Source organism: Cheilinus undulatus, linkage group 22 (assembly GCF_018320785.1).
Source record: "Cheilinus undulatus linkage group 22, ASM1832078v1, whole genome shotgun sequence".
NCBI classification, from domain to species: domain Eukaryota; kingdom Metazoa; phylum Chordata; class Actinopteri; order Labriformes; family Labridae; genus Cheilinus; species Cheilinus undulatus.
In genome coordinates this window covers 32,557,691-32,575,193 of record NC_054886.1, presented here as the reverse complement: position 1 = coordinate 32,575,193, position 17,503 = coordinate 32,557,691, and the positions used below count along the sequence as shown (strand labels likewise).

Here is a 17,503-nt window from a genome sequence, read left to right as displayed (position 1 = left end):
AACAGTAATGTAAGCATACAAATATCTGTAACTTCACATCTGGCGACCACAACAGCACAAGTTCAGGATCAGTGGTGTGCAGCGGGGGGCAGGTGGGGCGGTCACCCCCTCCTCATGGCCCAATTGATGAAAAAAACACGCTAAAGTGCCCTCTTGGGAGCCAAGATGTGTGTTAAAGTGCACTCGGGACCCAAAACACACGCTGAGGGGCCTTCTTTGGAGTCAAAACACGTGCTAAAGCACCCTCATGAGCCAAAACACAGATTAAGTGCCCTCAAGAGCCCAAACTTGTGCTTAATTGCCCTCTTTGGACCCAAAACACATGCTAAAGTGCCCTCTCGGTAGCCAAAACACACGCTAAAGTGCCCTCGAGAGCCAAAACACATGCTAAAGTGCCCTCGAGAGCCAAAACACATGCTAAAGTGTCCTCTTGGGAGCCAAAACACACGCTAAAGTGCACTCGGGACCCAAAACACACGCTGAGGGGCCCTCTTTGGAGTCAAAACACGTGCTAAAGCACCCTCATGAGCCAAAACACAGATTAAGTGCCCTCAAGAGCCAAAACTTGTGCTTAATTGCCCTCTTTGGACCAAAAACACATGCTAAAGTGCCCTCTCGGGAGCCAAAACACACGCTAAAGTGCCCTCGAGAGCCAAAACACATGCTAAAGTGTCCTCTTGGGAGCCAAAACACATGCTAAAGTGCCCTCTAGAGCCAAAACACACGCTTAAGTGCCCTCGAGAGCCAAAACACACGCTAAAGTGCCCTCGAGAGCCAAAACACATGCTAAAGTGTCCTCTTGGGAGCCAAAACACACACTAAAGTGCCCTCTAGAGCCAAAACACACACTAAAGTGCCCTCTTGGGAGCCAAAACACACGCTAAAGTGCCCTCGAGAGCCAAAACACATGCTAAAGTGCCCTCTTGGGAGCCAAGATGTGTGTTAAAGTGCACCCGGGACGCAAAACACACGCTGAGGGGCCTCGAGAGCCAAAACACATGCTAAAGTGCCCTCGAGAGCCAAAACACAGATTAAGTGCCCTCAAGAGCCAAAACTTGTGCTTAATTGCCCTCTTTGGACCCAAAACACATGGTAAAGTGCCCTCTCGGGAGCCAAAACACACGCTAAAGTGCCCTCGAGAGCCAAAACACATGCTAAAGTGCCCTCGAGAGCCAAAACACACGCTAAAGTGCCCTCGAGAGCCAAAACACACGCTAAAGTGCCCTCGAGAGCCAAAACACATGCTAAAGTGTCCTCTTGGGAGCCAAAACACACGCTAAAGTGCCCTCTAGAGCCAAAACACACGCTAAAGTGCCCTCGAGAGCCAAAACACATGCTAAAGTGTCCTCTTGGGAGCCAAAACACATGCTAAAGTGCCCTCGAGAGCCAAAACACACGCTAAAGTGCCCTCGAGAGCCAAAACACATGCTAAAGTGCCCTCGAGAGCCAAAACACATGCTAAAGTGCCCTCTTGGGAGCCAAAACACACGCTAAAGTGCACTCGTGACCCAAAACACACGCTAATGTGCCCTCTTTGGAGTCAAAACACGTGCTAAAGCACCCTCATGAGCCAAAACACAGATTAAGTGCCCTCAAGAGCCAAAACTTGTGCTTAATTGCCCTCTTTGGACCCAAAACACATGCTAAAGTGCCCTCTCGGGAGCCAAAACACACGCTAAAGTGCCCTCGAGAGCCAAAACACATGCTAAAGTGTCCTCTTGGGAGCCAAAACACACACTAAAGTGCCCTCTAGAGCCAAAACACACGCTTAAGTGCCCTCGAGAGCCAAAACACACGCTAAAGTGTCCTCTAGAGCCAAAACACACGCTAAATTGTCCTCTTGGGAGCCAAAACACATGCTAAAGTGCCCTCGGGAGCCAAAACACACGCTAAAGTGCCCTCGGGAGCCAAAACACACGCTAAAGTGCCCTCGAGAGCCAAAACACATGCTAAAGTGTCCTCTTGGGAGCCAAAACACACGCTAAAGTGCACTCGGGACCCAAAACACACGCTGAGGGGCCCTCTTTGGAGTCAAAACACGTGCTAAAGCACCCTCATGAGCCAAAACACATGCTAAAGTGCCCTCGAGAGCCAAAACACACGCTAAAGTGTCCTCTAGAGCCAAAACACACGCTAAATTGTCCTCTTGGGAGCCAAAACACATGCCAAAGTCCCCTCGAGGGCCAAAACACACGCTAAAGTGTCCTCGAGAGCCAAAACACACGCTAAAGTGCCCTCGAGAGCCAAAACACATGCTAAAGTGTCCTCTTGGGAGCCAAAACACACGCTAAAGTGCACTCGGGACCCAAAACACACGCTGAGGGGCCCTCTTTGGAGTCAAAACACGTGCTAAAGCACCCTCATGAGCCAAAACACAGATTAAGTGCCCTCAAGAGCCAAAACTTGTGCTTAATTGCCCTCTTTGGACCCAAAACACATGCTAAAGTGCCCTCTCGGGAGCCAAAACACACGCTAAAGTGCCCTCGAGAGCCAAAACACATGCTAAAGTGTCCTCTTGGGAGCCAAAACACACACTAAAGTGCCCTCTAGAGCCAAAACACACGCTTAAGTGCCCTCAAGAGCCAAAACACACGCTAAAGTGTCCTCTAGAGCCAAAACACACACTAAATTGTCCTCTTGGGAGCCAAAACACATGCTAAAGTGCCCTCGGGAGCCAAAACACACGCTAAAGTGCCCTCGGGAGCCAAAACACACGCTAATGTGCCCTCAAGAGCCAAAACACACGCTAAAGTGCCCTCTTGGGAGCCAAAACACATGCTAAACTGCCCACTTGGGTGACAAAAAGGCGTGTTTAAGTACCCTCCTCACTGGCAAAACACACAAAACTGCCCTCTTGGGTGGAAAAAAAAAAAACACTTAATTGCCCTCTTGGCTGTTTAAAACATGATCAAGTGCTCTCTTGGGTGGAAAAACACACTAAACTCCAGAAGACCATTAGGACCAGGAAATACTATGAAACATTACTGTTGCAATGACTTTTATGTTGGGCCCTTTTTTGATCTATACTGAGCCTGAACTATATCTCACAGAATCAGTTTGGATTATCTGGTGCTAATATGGTGTTAAAATGCACTAGAATACAGGAAATGGCTTCTACTTCATTGAAAATGTTCTGGGGGAAGACCCCCAGACCCCCTAGGGATTTATTTATTTGTTTATTTATTTCTGTGTGTTCTTCACAGTCCAACATTGAATCTACACAGTTGTTGTGGATGCTGATCCTAACTACAAACTAGCTTGAGTAGTCTGTCTAGTTAGTCTGTTTCAAGGCTATATAATGTGCCATTTGTATAACATATAAACATGTCTAAAGTGCCCTCAAATACATGCCAAACTGAGTGACCTCTTCACTGGCGAGAACGTGCTGTATGTGCCCTTTTTTTTTCTTTTCACCCCTGCCCTTGAAAAAGTCTGTGCATGCCACTGTTGAACTCTGTGGTACAAACAACTGAAGCTGACTGTTATTTTACTAGAATCTTCTTACAGTTTTGTTTTCATATAGTAGCTGCATTCATACAAACTACAGTGATTTTTAAAAAACATTCCTTGTGTCTTTCATTTTCTTTCTTCATGTTCATTTTTCTGTTGGATTATCAAGTATGATCCCACTGAAAATAAAACCCTTCCTCTCTGTCTTTTGAAGCTGTTTCTGCTTCATATGCATGAGAATGTCGCCACCTACTGGTGTTTATTGGCAACTACAACACTGCTATCAACACTGCTGCAGTTATCTCTGATGTGATTATAAATCCACAATAGAAACACTCTTTAGTTGAACTCTGGATAGATTCATAGAAAGAAACTCAGTATTATTCTTGGAATAATATTCAGAATAAGAAGACAAAATGAATTTGCTGGATTTAAGAAACTCAGTCTTTTTCCACATGCCAAAGTCCCCTTGAGAGCCAAAACACATGCTAAAGTGTCCTCTAGAGCCAAAACACACGCTAAAGTGCCCTCGAGAGCCAAAACACATGCTAAAGTGTCCTCTTGGGAGCCAAAACACACGCTAAAGTGTCCTCTAGAGCCAAAACACACGCTAAAGTGCCCTCGAGAGCCAAAACACATGCTAAAGTGTCCTCTTGGGAGCCAAAACACACGCTAAAGTGTCCTCTAGAGCCAAAACACACGCTAAAGTGCCCTCTAGAGCCAAAACACATGCTAAAGTGTCCTCTTGGGAGCCAAAACACACGCTAAAGTGCCCTTGAGAGCCAAAACACATGCTAAAGTGTCCTCTTGGGAGCCAAAATGTGTGCTAAAGTCCCCTTGAGAGCCAAAACACATGCTAAACTGCCCACTTGGGTGACAAAAAGGCATGTTTAAGTACCCTCCTCACTGGCAAAACACACAAAACTGCCCTCTTGGGTGGAAAAAAAAAACACTTAATTGCCCTCTTGGCTGTTTAAAACATGATCAAGTGCTCTCTTGGGTGGAAAAACACACTAAACTCCAGACGACCATTAGGGCCAGGAAATACTATGAAACATTACTGTTGCAATGACTTTTATGTTGGGCCCTTTTTTTAACTATACTGAGCCTGAACTATATCTCACAGAATCAGTTTGGATTATCTGGTGCTAATATGGTGTTAAAATGCACTAGAATACAGGAAATGGCATCTACTTCATTGAAAATGTTCTGGGGGAAGACCCCCAGACCCCCTAGGGATTTATTTATTTGTTTATTTATTTCTGTGTGTTCTTCACAGTCCAACATTGAATCTACACAGTTGTTGTGGATGCTGATCCTAACTACAAACTAGCTTGAGTAGTCTGTCTAGTTAGTCTGTTTCAAGGCTATATAATGTGCCATTTGTATAACATATAAACATGTCTAAAGTGCCCTCGAATACACGCCAAACTGAGTGACCTCTTCACTGGCGAGAACGTGCTGTATGTGCCCTTTTTTTTTCTTTTCACCCCTGCCCTTGAAAAAGTCTGTGCATGCCACTGTTGAACTCTGTGGTACAAACAACTGAAGCTGACTGTTATTTTACTAGAATCTTCTTACAGTTTTGTTTTCATATAGTAGCTGCATTCATACAAACTACAGTGATTTTTAAAAAACATTCCTTGTGTCTTTCATTTTCTTTCTTCATGTTCATTTTTCTGTTGGATTATCAAATATGATCCCACTGAAAATAAAACCCTTCCTCTCTGTCTTTTGAAGCTGTTTCTGCTTCATATGCATGAGAATGTCGCCACCTACTGGTGTTTATTGGCAACTACAACACTGCTATCAACACTGCTGCAGTTATCTCTGATGTGATTATAAATCCACAATAGAAACACTCTTTAGCTGAACTTTGGATAGATTCATAGAAAGAAACTCAGTATTATTCTTGGAATAATATTCAGAATAAGAAGACAAAATGAATTTGCTGGATTTAAGAAACTCAGTCTTTTTCCACTTGTCTGTACAAGAGTAAGAACCTTCAGGTCAACAGAGTTTCTGACACCAGACCAAGACCTTTATGAAGGTCAGGACTCACACAGTTGGTCACACAGCCTCCTGGCTCAAGTTTAAATGTGCGTCTGTGGTGTTTTGTGACATGGACCTTCTCGTGAGTGCAGTGTGTATGTCTTAGTAACTCTAGTCACCCTGTGTTCGGAAGAATTTAAGGAATGTTTTGGTGGTCTTTTTTCCAACTGATACTCAAACATCTCATGGAAAAACTCGGAGAAGGTTGGAAGATCCTGTACAGTACAGCAGTAGAACACCATCCAAGACTTTTTAGAGGATGTTTGGCGACCCTTTAATAGACTTAATCAGCTGCAGATTCAACAGAGGTAATGTGACGTTATTTTCCCCTCTGTACAGATGCTCAGAGCCTGGAGGGTGTTTCTAGCAGTTTTGGGGCCATGGGTGAAGACAGGCATGGGACCCACCACATCCATTATTCTCCCCCTTTTAAATCTTTATTTATAAAAGACAGTCCTACTTGATGTAAAACAAACCAAAAATGACTGCTTTTGCAATGCTTAGTTGTGTAGAAATGTCAGGGCAGAGTTCAAAATTTCTATGTGTGGTTAGCATGTTTAATCTGATTAAAAATGAGAATGTACTGAAAAAAAGAAACATAAATGAAAAAAAAAATGTAAATAAAAAATATTAGTTCCATTTGGGACTTTTAATGTTTTTGTCTTTTATATTTTAGAAATGAAATCTCTCAAAAAGTGCCCAAACTATTTTTATATGCTTATACATTTATCTAATATTAATCATGAAATATTTGGTCAAATAAGTTACACCAAAGACATATTTTTTTTCAAATGAAAAGATATTAAATATAAAATAATTCACACAAATATTTTTCTACATTTTACTGTTTATTCTTTATTTTGTACTTTTACTGAGTGTGTTCACCTCTAAAAAATTAAATGGCCAGAATCAATTAATAAATAAAATGCCTGCCACGCATAAGGGTTTAAGTATGATGTTAAAAAAAAAGTCTCATCTCTTCCTCTGTCCACACGTACCTCGCCATGTTGTCTCGGAGTGACTGGTCATGTGACACTGTACGACACGTCCGTGACTTGTAAATGCGGAAAAAGTGTTTGCATTACACTTTTGTGATATATTTCTATATAGAAATGCCTGAAAAACCTCCTCATGAAAGCATAGAAACTTTTTAGCGATATTTTAGGGCTTTTTCAAAATTCAGGTGTTTCCATTACCAGTTTTTTATTGCGCTATTTCGATTTTGCACGTTTCCAAGTGTGATGGAAACCCAGCTATTGATGGGCAAAGCACTGTTCTTAAGGTTGAACTATTTTCAACTGAGAATGCCCTGAGTGCAACAAAAAATCAGTCAATGGATGAAAACGCTAGACTACTTTTACTTCGTGTTGAAAATGAGCATTGCTGGTGCTCAGGTGCTGAATCTACTCTAAGTAAAATGTTATCATACACGGTCATTGTGCAGAAAAACAGACAAAGTGCAGTTTCAGTTTAGAATTTCAAACTTTATTAATCCCAGAACACAACCTGTCCCCGCCAGTGTTCACAGGGCAGTCAGGGGTCAAGGACGCAAAGCCTGGATGTTTCATTTTAAAGCCACACTGAGGTGATATGTTGAAAGTTTGAAACCTGGCACATGGCTGTCAATGTGACAAAACATGGAAGGATGGAAAATGTGTCTAAACACACAAAGCACAGAGAAAAACATACTTAACATGGAAACAAACACTGCAGCAAACATTTGTATGTACAATATATTACACTCTCTATTTACACTGTTGAACAGTGGGAACGTACGTGTGTCCTGGACGGTTTACAGAGAACATGGGCTGTGTCCGAAATCACTCCCTATTAACTATATAGTCCACTATATAGTCCACTATAAAGTGAATACACCATTTTGTAGTGGTGTCCGAATTCTGAGAAAGCATTGTTATTCACTATATAGTGCACTCATTCTACCCCACAATGCATTTTGAAAAGTCGTGAACAACCGATGCTCACTAGCCCAGCAATATTTCCTATCATGCATTGTGGTTGCTGCTCTCAAACATGATGGACGACTGAGAGGAGCACAGGAATACATTTAAAAACTTTATTTCATACTTTTTTGTTTGTTGGTTTCAACCAAATCTGAAAGAAAATGTTAAGGATTTAAAACGGAGTAACTCTGAGGAAGACATGAGACCATCATCTTTATAAGAAAGCAAAAATAAGTTACAGTAAACACAAAAATGTAGACTATTTTTCCACTTAAGACACAAGCTTTTTTATCTATTAGTATTTTTATTTTTAGTGAAAATACATGATGTTTAGTATTGGTTTTCAGTGAAATTCTACCGTTAATTTCGATCCTCAGCCTGGAAATTTACTAGACGTTGTTGCTAAACATTTTAATTGTGAGATGGTGATGACGTCATTTCCCATGGCCAGAGTAGTGTCAGAAATCATTTTTGTGTTTTGCAGTAAAGTCCACTATATAGTCCACTATATGCTGATCACTATAGAGTGGATAGGGAGTAGGGAATGAGTGCGTGGTTTCGGACACAGGAGTATGTATGTCTTTACCATGGAGTTTGGTAAAGACATTAAAGGATTGTATTCTTTCAGTCAAAGTTGTATGTGATACTGTAAACTGATATGGAGCTGTTATATTTCTATGTTTGTGTGCCCTTGATTACGCCCATCTCCCGCTGGAGGAGAAGTTCCTGCTCATGCTGTAGACGGCGTTGGAGCTCTGATGTTTCCCCCACGCTCCGAGAGGGACGATGATGATGGTGGAGTTGTCCTCTGAGCCGTACTGCAACGCCTTGGGGGAAATAACAAAAAAAGAAGTATTTACATTAACATACATCCCGTCAGTTTGAACTTTGCAGCAGTTTGTTGTAAAACCTTCTAAAAAAATATCAAGAGGCCTTTTGCCTTTGTCGTAGGGGACAGGACAGTGAATGACCCGGGAAGTCAGGGTAAGGAGCCACAGGCGGGATATGAACCAGGGTCACTAGCCTCAACAACCCAACTGCTATACCTACAAAAGCAACCCTGTTTTAATATATTTTGACGACCCTTATCAGTCAGTCAAGACACGTTACAAAGAGGGCAGGTCTAGACCATAATGGGTTGGCACTGCCTTGAGTGAACTGCTCCATGTTTGTGGTCTAGCCAGAGCACTTAGGTCGATGGGCCACTGTGCTCATATCAAGGCACAAAGCTGAGGGCCATTGAGGTTTAGCTGTGGCTGGTCCAAACCCAACCAATCACTTTAAATATGATCCACTCCTATTGACTTATTGTAACCTTAGTACCTGCTCAGCAATGACTTCTGCTGCCTCCGTGGGGTCTTGGCACTGGTTTATGACATCGCAGATCTCCTGGTCACTCAGCAGGAAGTTTATGCCGTCCGTGGTCAGAGCCAGGAAGGAGTCACTGGTGTGCTGGACCTGCAGGAAGAAAATATTATAACTGTTTAGTCGGTATCTTTGTTTATATGTTACCTTTCAGGCAAAGATCGATTTTATACGAGTGGTGCAGAATAATTCATTGGCACCAATTGATTCTGATAAGCAGTAGCTAGTGCTCAGTACAGGTCAGAAAGTTCTGGACCAAGCCAACCCTTAAGCCTGGTTTAAATCTCTGAGTATCCAAATCTTCATAGAGAAAGCAACTGGACTCAACTGAGGATCTTGAAGACATTTCACTTCTCTTCCAAAAGGCTTCTTCAGTTCTAAAGGGACAGGGACCAGGTCCAGAAAATTCTCTCTCTGCTGACCACTCCTATGCCAAAGATCTGGGTGGTCACCCGAGAGTCATTAGCAGAGTCGTTGACCCAGTTTCACTCGTCCTCATTTCCTTTCCAGGGCTGCATGATGTTAGGTCCCGTGATCCAGCATGAAACTGTCATTTGGGTTGCCATAGAACGAAATCCAAGAATGCATTGTAAGTAGGGGATGAGAACTATCTTCGTCCATCCCCCGGTCTCTGGCCAGTATCCTAACGTTGCCATCCTCAGAGGAATGCCCTCTAACCTTTAGATGTACGTGAACAGCTGAGTCCTGGCCAGATGGGTTGGCTCTCCTGTGTTGGGCCATGGGTTTATATCATTGTATTTATATTTCTGAGTCAGATCTAGGTGTTGCTGTGTCCATGGCAGTCTGAAATACTCCCCGCAAACTCTACTCAGCGGTCAGACTTTTATAGCAGTTAATCCGAAACCAGTTAACATTTTCATTAAGATTGAAGTGAGCTCAAACGCAGATATGGCCAAACTCACCGTAAGTCTCCGCGTGTCTGGCTCGGCGATGACTCCGTTGGTTTTCAGGTGGAAGTCTCCAATGCTGCGAGTCATGGCGAGACGTCCGTTCACATTAGCCTGACCGACGCTGTTCCACGTCACAAAGCCGCCAAACTTCTGAATCCTAGACGCACAGAAAAGAATGCAAGTTAATTTTGGTGTGAAAGCAGTTTAGATCTTTTGGGGTTTTTTGGATGATAATAATAATAATAATAATAATATCTGGAATTTATATAGCGCCTTTCAAGAAACCCAAGGACGCTTTACAAGAAACACAGAAGACATGGACAAACTATGTGAGGGGCAGGATGGGTGTAAGGGTTGGTTTTAGTGAAGACTGTAGGCTGTGGTGAACAGGTTGTGCTTGACACGTTTTCTGAAAATGTCCAGAGATGGAGCGCTACGGATGTCTGCAGGCAGAGTGTTCCAGAGGGTGAGGGCTGCAGCACTGAAGGCTCTGTCTCCAAAGGTTCTGAGTTTGGTTTTGGGTGTAGAAAGTAGGCCTGTGTCAGAGGACTGAAGATTAAATATTTGTCTTTCACTAGTTGACTGTTTCTTTAAGACAATTCGGAGCAATGACATGATTCTGGCTTTTCCTCTGTAGGTCAGAAACTAAGAAACTAGACTCCAGAGCATGGTCATGTGTTTGGCTGATCAGAGTTAAACATAGAACCTCTCCTCTGTTACGTAACTCCAGCTGAGTAGATCTAAAGGTAAATCTGCTCTGCTCTTGTTTCATGGACGGGATGAACCTGATGTACATAAACGCCTCAGTCCAACATACCTCAGAGTCTATTTATGAACCGAGCCCTCCTGATCCACTTTCTGCACTGGACCAGGCTTTTATTTGTATTGAAATGCAAAGAGTTTCTTAGCTGAAATCTCCATGAAAAACTTTAAACACCTACAATATTGTTCTTTACTTGGTTTTGCATGAAAATCAACCAACCAATCACATCCCAAAGAGTGGTTGCTTTATGCAACAATTTATTGCTATTTGAACACAAGAGCCAAAGTGAAGATAGCCTGTATCAGTGGTTCTCAACTGGTCTAGCCTCAGGACCCACCAGTTTCCTCATTGACAAATCAGGACCCAAAATTGAAAGAAAACCAAAAAAAAAACATGTTTAATAAATAAATAATTTTGCAGCTTAAATGTTGCATAGAACAAATAAATGACTGCAAAAATTTCAACAGACTTTGAGAAATTATCATCAGAGAAGCAAATTTGTTTTTGCAAGAACAGGAGACAAATTAGTTGAAATATTAAGAAAACATTCCATTTGCCTATTACTGTGATGAAACACAGTAAAATAACATGTTTGGATGCATGCCCACTAAGACTGCAGTACTTCTCAGACCTTTTAACACCATTTTTTCCCAGACACTGGTAGCAACCCACTTGAAACAGCTTTGTGACCCACTTTTGGGTCCCGACACACCAGTTGAGAACCACTGGTCTATAGTATATGTAATTTTATGATGCATAAAGATGTTAATAGCTTTAGTTATAGTTAAAGAACTAGGACTTTATGTACCGTTTCCTCTCATCTTTGCGGTCCGGTGTGTGGTCTTTTGTGAGTTTTGCAGCTTGGCCTTTCCTGCACAGCATTGCCGGACTGTCACCAACACTACCGACCACCAGCTCTACACCGTCACGGAGCATCGCGACTGTCGCTGTGGTTCCGGCTGTCAGGAAGGAGGCTGGAGAGGAAGAATAGGTTTCACTGGGTAGTTCAGTCATGGTCAATATAACTCTTTAAAGTCAAAGTGAACACAGATTCACAACTGATTGAGCATGCAAGAAGGAGACTAGTGAGTTCTTCACCAGTCAAAGCTTTATGGGAGAGTGGCAAAGAGAAAGACACTGTTGAAGAAAACTCTGATTCAGTCTGGACTAGAGTTCACCAAAAGGCATGAGGGAGACTCCATGGTCAAGAGGAAGAAAGTTCTTTGGCCTGATGAGACCAAAATGGAGCTTTTTGGTCATCAGATAAGACGGCAAACACTGACATCACAAAAACACACCATCTCCACTGTGAAGCATTGTGCTGTTGGGATGCTTCTAAGCTTGACTTGAAGGGGTTGAATATTGATGCAGTCAGTTATTTTACATAACATATTCTTATTGAATTTACATGACCTTGTGATAATCCTTTTTCACTTTGACATTAAAGAGTTTTTTTAGTCAAAAGAGCCAAATTACATTGACCATGATTAGTTTATAAAATCAATAACAGCATAAAACATCCAAGGGGGTGAGTATTTTTTTATAGGCACTGTAGACAGTATGGCACTTTATCCACCTTTTAATATGCCGTATTATGATATGGTAAACATGTACTTATAAAATATGATCTACTTGTACTTGTGTTTATCTTACCGTTGTTAAAGTAGCTGAGATGTGTGTATAATGCAGAGTCAACATCCAAAAAAGCTTTCTTTAAAACTTTCTCCAGATCGTCCTCGTCCTCCAGAGCATCTCTGCATGAGAACATTTAAATTTAGTTTCATTTTATACAGTGAAATGATATTTTGATATAGTGAGTTAAGCTTTCATAAATATTGTACAATTGTCCGAACCTGATAAACTTCTCCATGAAGGTGTAGCAGTAGTCGGCGGCATGCGGGCCGCCATGCCCGTCAAACACAGCAAAGTACAGCAGGTTGTCATGAATGCGTGCGATACGTAGGCGGTCCTCGTTTTGCTTTCTGAGACCCAAAACGGACGCACTGCCGACACGAGACAAACTCACCTAGGAAGACAAACAGATGGTCAATTCACCACCTCATCCATTATTTATCCAGTCATACAGTTATTAACGTATTCTTTCATCGAGTTATCAATCTGCTGACACATTCATATGTTCATCCAGCCACCTGTGGAATGGGTTTCCCATATTTGATACTGGACGGCAGCAGGATTGGTTCTTCTATTCTGTTACCCCAGATGCCGAAGGAGTCCCAGGTGACTGGGCGGCCACTGCCGTCGCTGTCGAAGCGCACTGACCCACTGGCATGACGCACACCAACCACGCCAAATAAAGCCCCGCCCACCTGTAGGTAATAAATCAGGAAGTAAACAGGGTTAGACTTATTTTTTCATACCATTTTGTGTCTCAAATGAGTACTTTTTTTTACCAAACTACAAAACAGAACTATCAAAACCAGACCTTTTTCTAGAAATTAAAATGTGAAAATGTTGTAAATTAATTTAAGTTACAGCACAGTTTGTTAGAATTTAGTTTTATAAAAAAAAGATTATGGAAGTGGGTTTTGATTCTTCTAAATATGGCTGTTAAAGTGACTTTGCAAACACACCATGGTAGCAATAGATTTGGTAAATTAAGCCTATTTATGGTCATAAGAACCACTTTTGATTTCTCTTATCATTGCAATTAGATCTTCGCTTTTAAGAGGAATCATCATGGGGTTTGAATTTGTTGTGGAAAGCAGCTACAAATGTAGATTTACCTGTGCAGGAGCTGTAGAGGTCTCTGCTGAGCAGCGAGCACTGAGGAAGGTTTGTCTGGTGACGGAGGAGCGACCGACTCGCAGCAGGTTGAACAGCACTGTAGACGACATGGCTGACTGTTACAGCTGTGAAGGAAACACCTGGACGGGCTGCAAGTTTCTGAAATAAAGGTGACAAAGGAAACGGGTAAATAAATTGTAGAATGCAGGTTCTTCAAGAACTTTTGCCTCTGTAGATTTTGCAAATCAGATAGGCCTGACAAACATCCAAACAGAGGCTGTTTTTGTCACCAGTTTGGCTCAGTAGAGTAGGTGCCCTTATTTTTTAGTGTTTTTAAAAAGCATTAAATACACTTTACTTAAAGCATGATGAAAATTTGCTTGGTTTAATTTTTCACATGAAATATTTGAAACTTTGTTGTGTAGCTTCTAGTTGCAAAAAGGTTTTCTATGCATGCATGATGTGACAAGAGCATGAGTTTTTGCTAGGTAAAGTTTTATCTCCGGTTAACACTTTTTGCCTGATCACTTTGCTTTTCCTGATCCAGTTTCTCCTTATTTAGAGAAATATGTAACTTTATGTGTTTTTGATTTGTTAGGGGTTGGTGATATAGACCAAACAAACTACAATATACTCCTAAAAGTCCAGAAACAATCAATAAAAACCATTATGTAGTGTGTTTTGGTCACTGTGTTCACATATAAAAGAACTGAAAGGGTCAGCTGTTGCCAGTTTAATCGTCCGAGCTTGTTGACATTAACAAGGATCATCTGCCTACTTTCATTAATGTCAAACTTTCCAATCATCTCTAAATGTGTATATGTGTGCCAAAGTATCTATGTGTGTCAGTGTATCTATGAGTACGGACTCCACAAATAGACCTACACCTCCTGCTGTGTTGTCTTATATCTATTACAAATCGGTAAAACAGGCCAGGGCTCTGTATATAAGTTACCTTATCTGGACAAGAGACACCTTCTTATATTTACTGATTACATAAAGATTAGACACAAAAATATAAGGAAAAATTAGCTTATTTGAGCTGCTTTTAAGTATGAATAACACATATAACACACATAACACATCAAGGGTCGATTAAAGTGCTTTACTTTGGCTTTTTAGAGCCAAACAAGCAACATAATGTAAGTATTATGAGAGTATGTTTTTAACATCAGATAACCGAATATAATCAGCTAATGGTAATAATCTAATGACCGCGTTCACATGCATTTCCATTGTGCATTAACAAGAAAAACTTGGATTTCTTAACTCAAGTACATTCAAATAGAAAAACTGCTTGTTTCTTCTGTGCAGCCTTTCCACTTTTTGGCACGTCCATGCAGGAGGGATGTGCTGTTGCTAGCTCATCAGCTGCTAATATTAGCATTAGCATTAGCATTAGTGAACCTGTTTTGTGCTGGTTGATCAAGGACTGAAAATTAGCCATGGCTAGGAGTCTGGTAAACATTACACTGTTATTTAATGCATCAATACCTATGTATTTTCTCTGACAAATGAACTGATAAACAAATAAATGCAAAAAAAGACAAAAATTGGAATAAAGGTGTTATACTTGGCAGAAAAAAAGTAGTGAAAAGTGGTTACAGAGTTACAAAATGGGCTAAAAGGTGGCAAAATATTGATTCAAAGAAGCAAACATTGGTCAAAAGAAGTAAAAATGGTTAAAAAGTGGCAAAAATGGTTAAATGTGGCAAAAAAATGGTTAAGAAATGCCAAAAATGATCAAAATGAGAGGGCAAATGATAACAAGAAGTTAGTTAGTGGCAAAAAAATGGGTAAAATGTGTCAAAAGTGTCTAAAAGAGGCACAAATGTGTTTAAAAAAAGAAAATTTGGCAGAAAAGGAGTGGTTTTAGAGTGGTAAAAATGTGTTAAGAAAGTAAAAATTGTTTAAAAGTGGCAGAAAATTGATAAAGAAGGCAAAAAGAGTCAAAACAGGGATAAAAATAATGAGATAGGGTTAAAAATAGGCAAGATGGGTTAAAAAGTGGCAAAATTTGGTTAAAAAAGTGGTTAAATAGAAGCAAAAATGGGGTTTTACAAAGTAAAATTGTTTAAAGAAATGGTACATTGGGTCAAAATGGGTGAAAAATTGATGGAAAGTGGTTAAAAAGTGGCACAAAAGGGTTAAAGCTGTCAAAAATTGTAAAAAGAGGCAAAAATTGGCAAAAAAAGTGGTAATTATGAGTGGCTAAATGAAAATGAAAAATGGTTAAAACAGAGCAAAAGTGGGCTAAAATTGGCAAAATGGATGACAAGTGGTAAAAAATGGTTAACAGAGGCAAAACTGGGTCAAATGTGGAAAAATGTGGCAAAAATGGGTGGACAGTCATTGCAAGTGGTTAAAAAGAGGCACAAATAAATAATTTGTCAGCTTTTTTAACTCCAAAATTAGGGAACTGTTAGCCAGGAAGCTAGCACCAGTGATCCAACATGCTTTGATGCCATCAATAAATCAAATCTGGGCAGGGCCCATTCCCTGGGTTTGTCAGGGGCCCGGCCTGTTCTCTGGGCTGGCCTGAATCTGTGTAGTGCACACTTTGTACATGGAAAGTTTAGAAAGCTTAAGATGCCAGTATTAAAACCCTATAAATCATTTTCATAGCTTGCTTGTTTGCCACAGCAGCACTGAATGAACTAATGCTACTAAAACAATGTTAGTTTAAAGAGTGACCCAGTTTATTAGTGAAGTTAAACCAAATGACATAAAATCAGATTAAACTGTTTACATGCGCCGAATAAAAAATATTATAGGGCAAAAGGCTAGGTAGTAGCCTTTATCTGATAAAACAGAATAATGCTGATTCTGATACTTGAGTAATCAGGTAATTCAGGACAACATATAACCTAATGACTGGATTATTAGAGTGCATGTAAACGTTCTCATTGACGCCGGATCTATTCTGAGATACATTCTAAAGTTACTTTAAACCAGAATTACTCTGAACTTTACCACATTTCCCTTTAACCCTGTTTCATTCTTGGCAAACTGTTATCAGAGTAAACAAAGCTCTGCAGGTGTAGACGAATTCCCAGGTAATGCAGGTAATCAATGACAGATTCACTCACCAGATGCTGATCTATTAGAATTAAATCTCATTCATCCCAGCAGAGAAAGTTGCACTAGAAAAAATTGTCTTTATCAGCCTGTTTGACATTTTAATGACCTTCCAGAGTGGTGTATCCACGCTCAAACACATGACCACTTGTTGTTGACAAAATAGAACAAAGCACATGCATATTTGGGTGGGTATCAGGAGGTCATACAGGCTGCCGTGTTTACCAGAATGACAACAGGTCATATGAATTTCAAATAGATAGATAGGAAGTTGCTGGAAATGTTTTAGAAGAACATTTTTCAGCAAGAACTACACCTTTTAATACCAAGTAGGTAGTCTGATAACATAAAAATGAGCAGTAAATATTCTAACCAACGTATTTCTATTTTTTTGTATTTTATGTAGAAGTGGTTGGCTTGACTTTATTAATGTAAGGAAGACTGTATTTTTATGCCAATTTAAACATTAAATGTTGTTGTTCTACATTTTTAAAACTGCAGACTAAATACTAGATATTGAATTCAAGACATTATTAGAAAATACATTAACTATCCAATTATATACTATTCATTCACCAAAATTACCATCAAATAATCCAATGTTTACAAGAAGAAGACACTTGAAGGGCTTTTCTTTTACAGCATTTAAAAAATGGTATGGTATGTTTATGCAAGAAAAATAATTTAACAGCCTGTTGTGCTGACTATTTTTAAACCAGGACAGCTGGCAATTGTAATGAATTACTTTCACAGTCTGGCATTTTACTGTTTTTACTTGATATTGCTTCTGCCTAAGCTTAAAACACAGCCCAAAGAACCAAAAGTGCTTTTAAAGTAAAGTACAGTACAGTAAAAGCAGGTTCTTATACAGTACTTTACAGTCTTAGTAACTCTGTAGTTTGTTGAAAAATAAGATAGTATTTCTACATTTATTTTGAAAGGATAGACTCAAAAATGGCGGTTGTAAAAACTCACCTTCTTCTGTCTTCTTTCCTCTGATCTTCTTCCCGCCGGTCGTGTCTCCTTGGTAACAGGTGTCCAGTGCTCCAGCAGCTGCCTTGAGGTGTCAGTCGGCCTCGCGCTGCTCTTGTTGATAACGGGGGCTCGGCCAGAGGCCATTTAAACAGGGATACAGCTGTCCAATCAGAGCCCGGGATGTCCGTTCGTCATCGGCGGGC

General features: G+C 40.6%; 1 protein-coding gene across 1 annotated transcript; it reads right to left on the bottom strand.

Moving 5' to 3' along the window:
• Positions 1–7,653: 7,653 nt before the first annotated feature.
• Positions 7,654–17,438, bottom strand: ppm1ka (protein phosphatase, Mg2+/Mn2+ dependent 1Ka). Its single transcript, XM_041779721.1, has 9 exons — positions 17,301–17,438; positions 13,247–13,406; positions 12,653–12,829; positions 12,356–12,528; positions 12,156–12,256; positions 11,311–11,476; positions 9,752–9,896; positions 8,787–8,921; positions 7,654–8,290 (listed from the first exon to the last, which is right to left on the bottom strand). The coding sequence occupies exons 2-9, from the start codon at positions 13,355–13,357 to the stop codon at positions 8,159–8,161; spliced, it is 1,140 nt and encodes a 379-aa protein (XP_041635655.1). The 5' UTR covers positions 13,358–13,406; positions 17,301–17,438; the 3' UTR covers positions 7,654–8,158.
• Between the last annotated feature and the right edge of the window lie 65 nt (positions 17,439–17,503).

Coding starts and splice junctions, on each gene's coding strand:
- ppm1ka (XM_041779721.1), bottom strand. CDS start 13,357: ATGTCGTCTACAGTGCTGTTCAACCTGCTGCGAGTCGGTCGCTCCTCC. Junction 12,529..12,652: donor ATGGGAAACCCATTCCACAG/GTGGCTGGATGA, acceptor TTGTCTTCCTAG/GTGAGTTTGTCTCGTGTCGG. Junction 8,922..9,751: donor CAGACACGCGGAGACTTACG/GTGAGTTTGGCC, acceptor TTCTTCCTGCAG/GTCCAGCACACCAGTGACTC.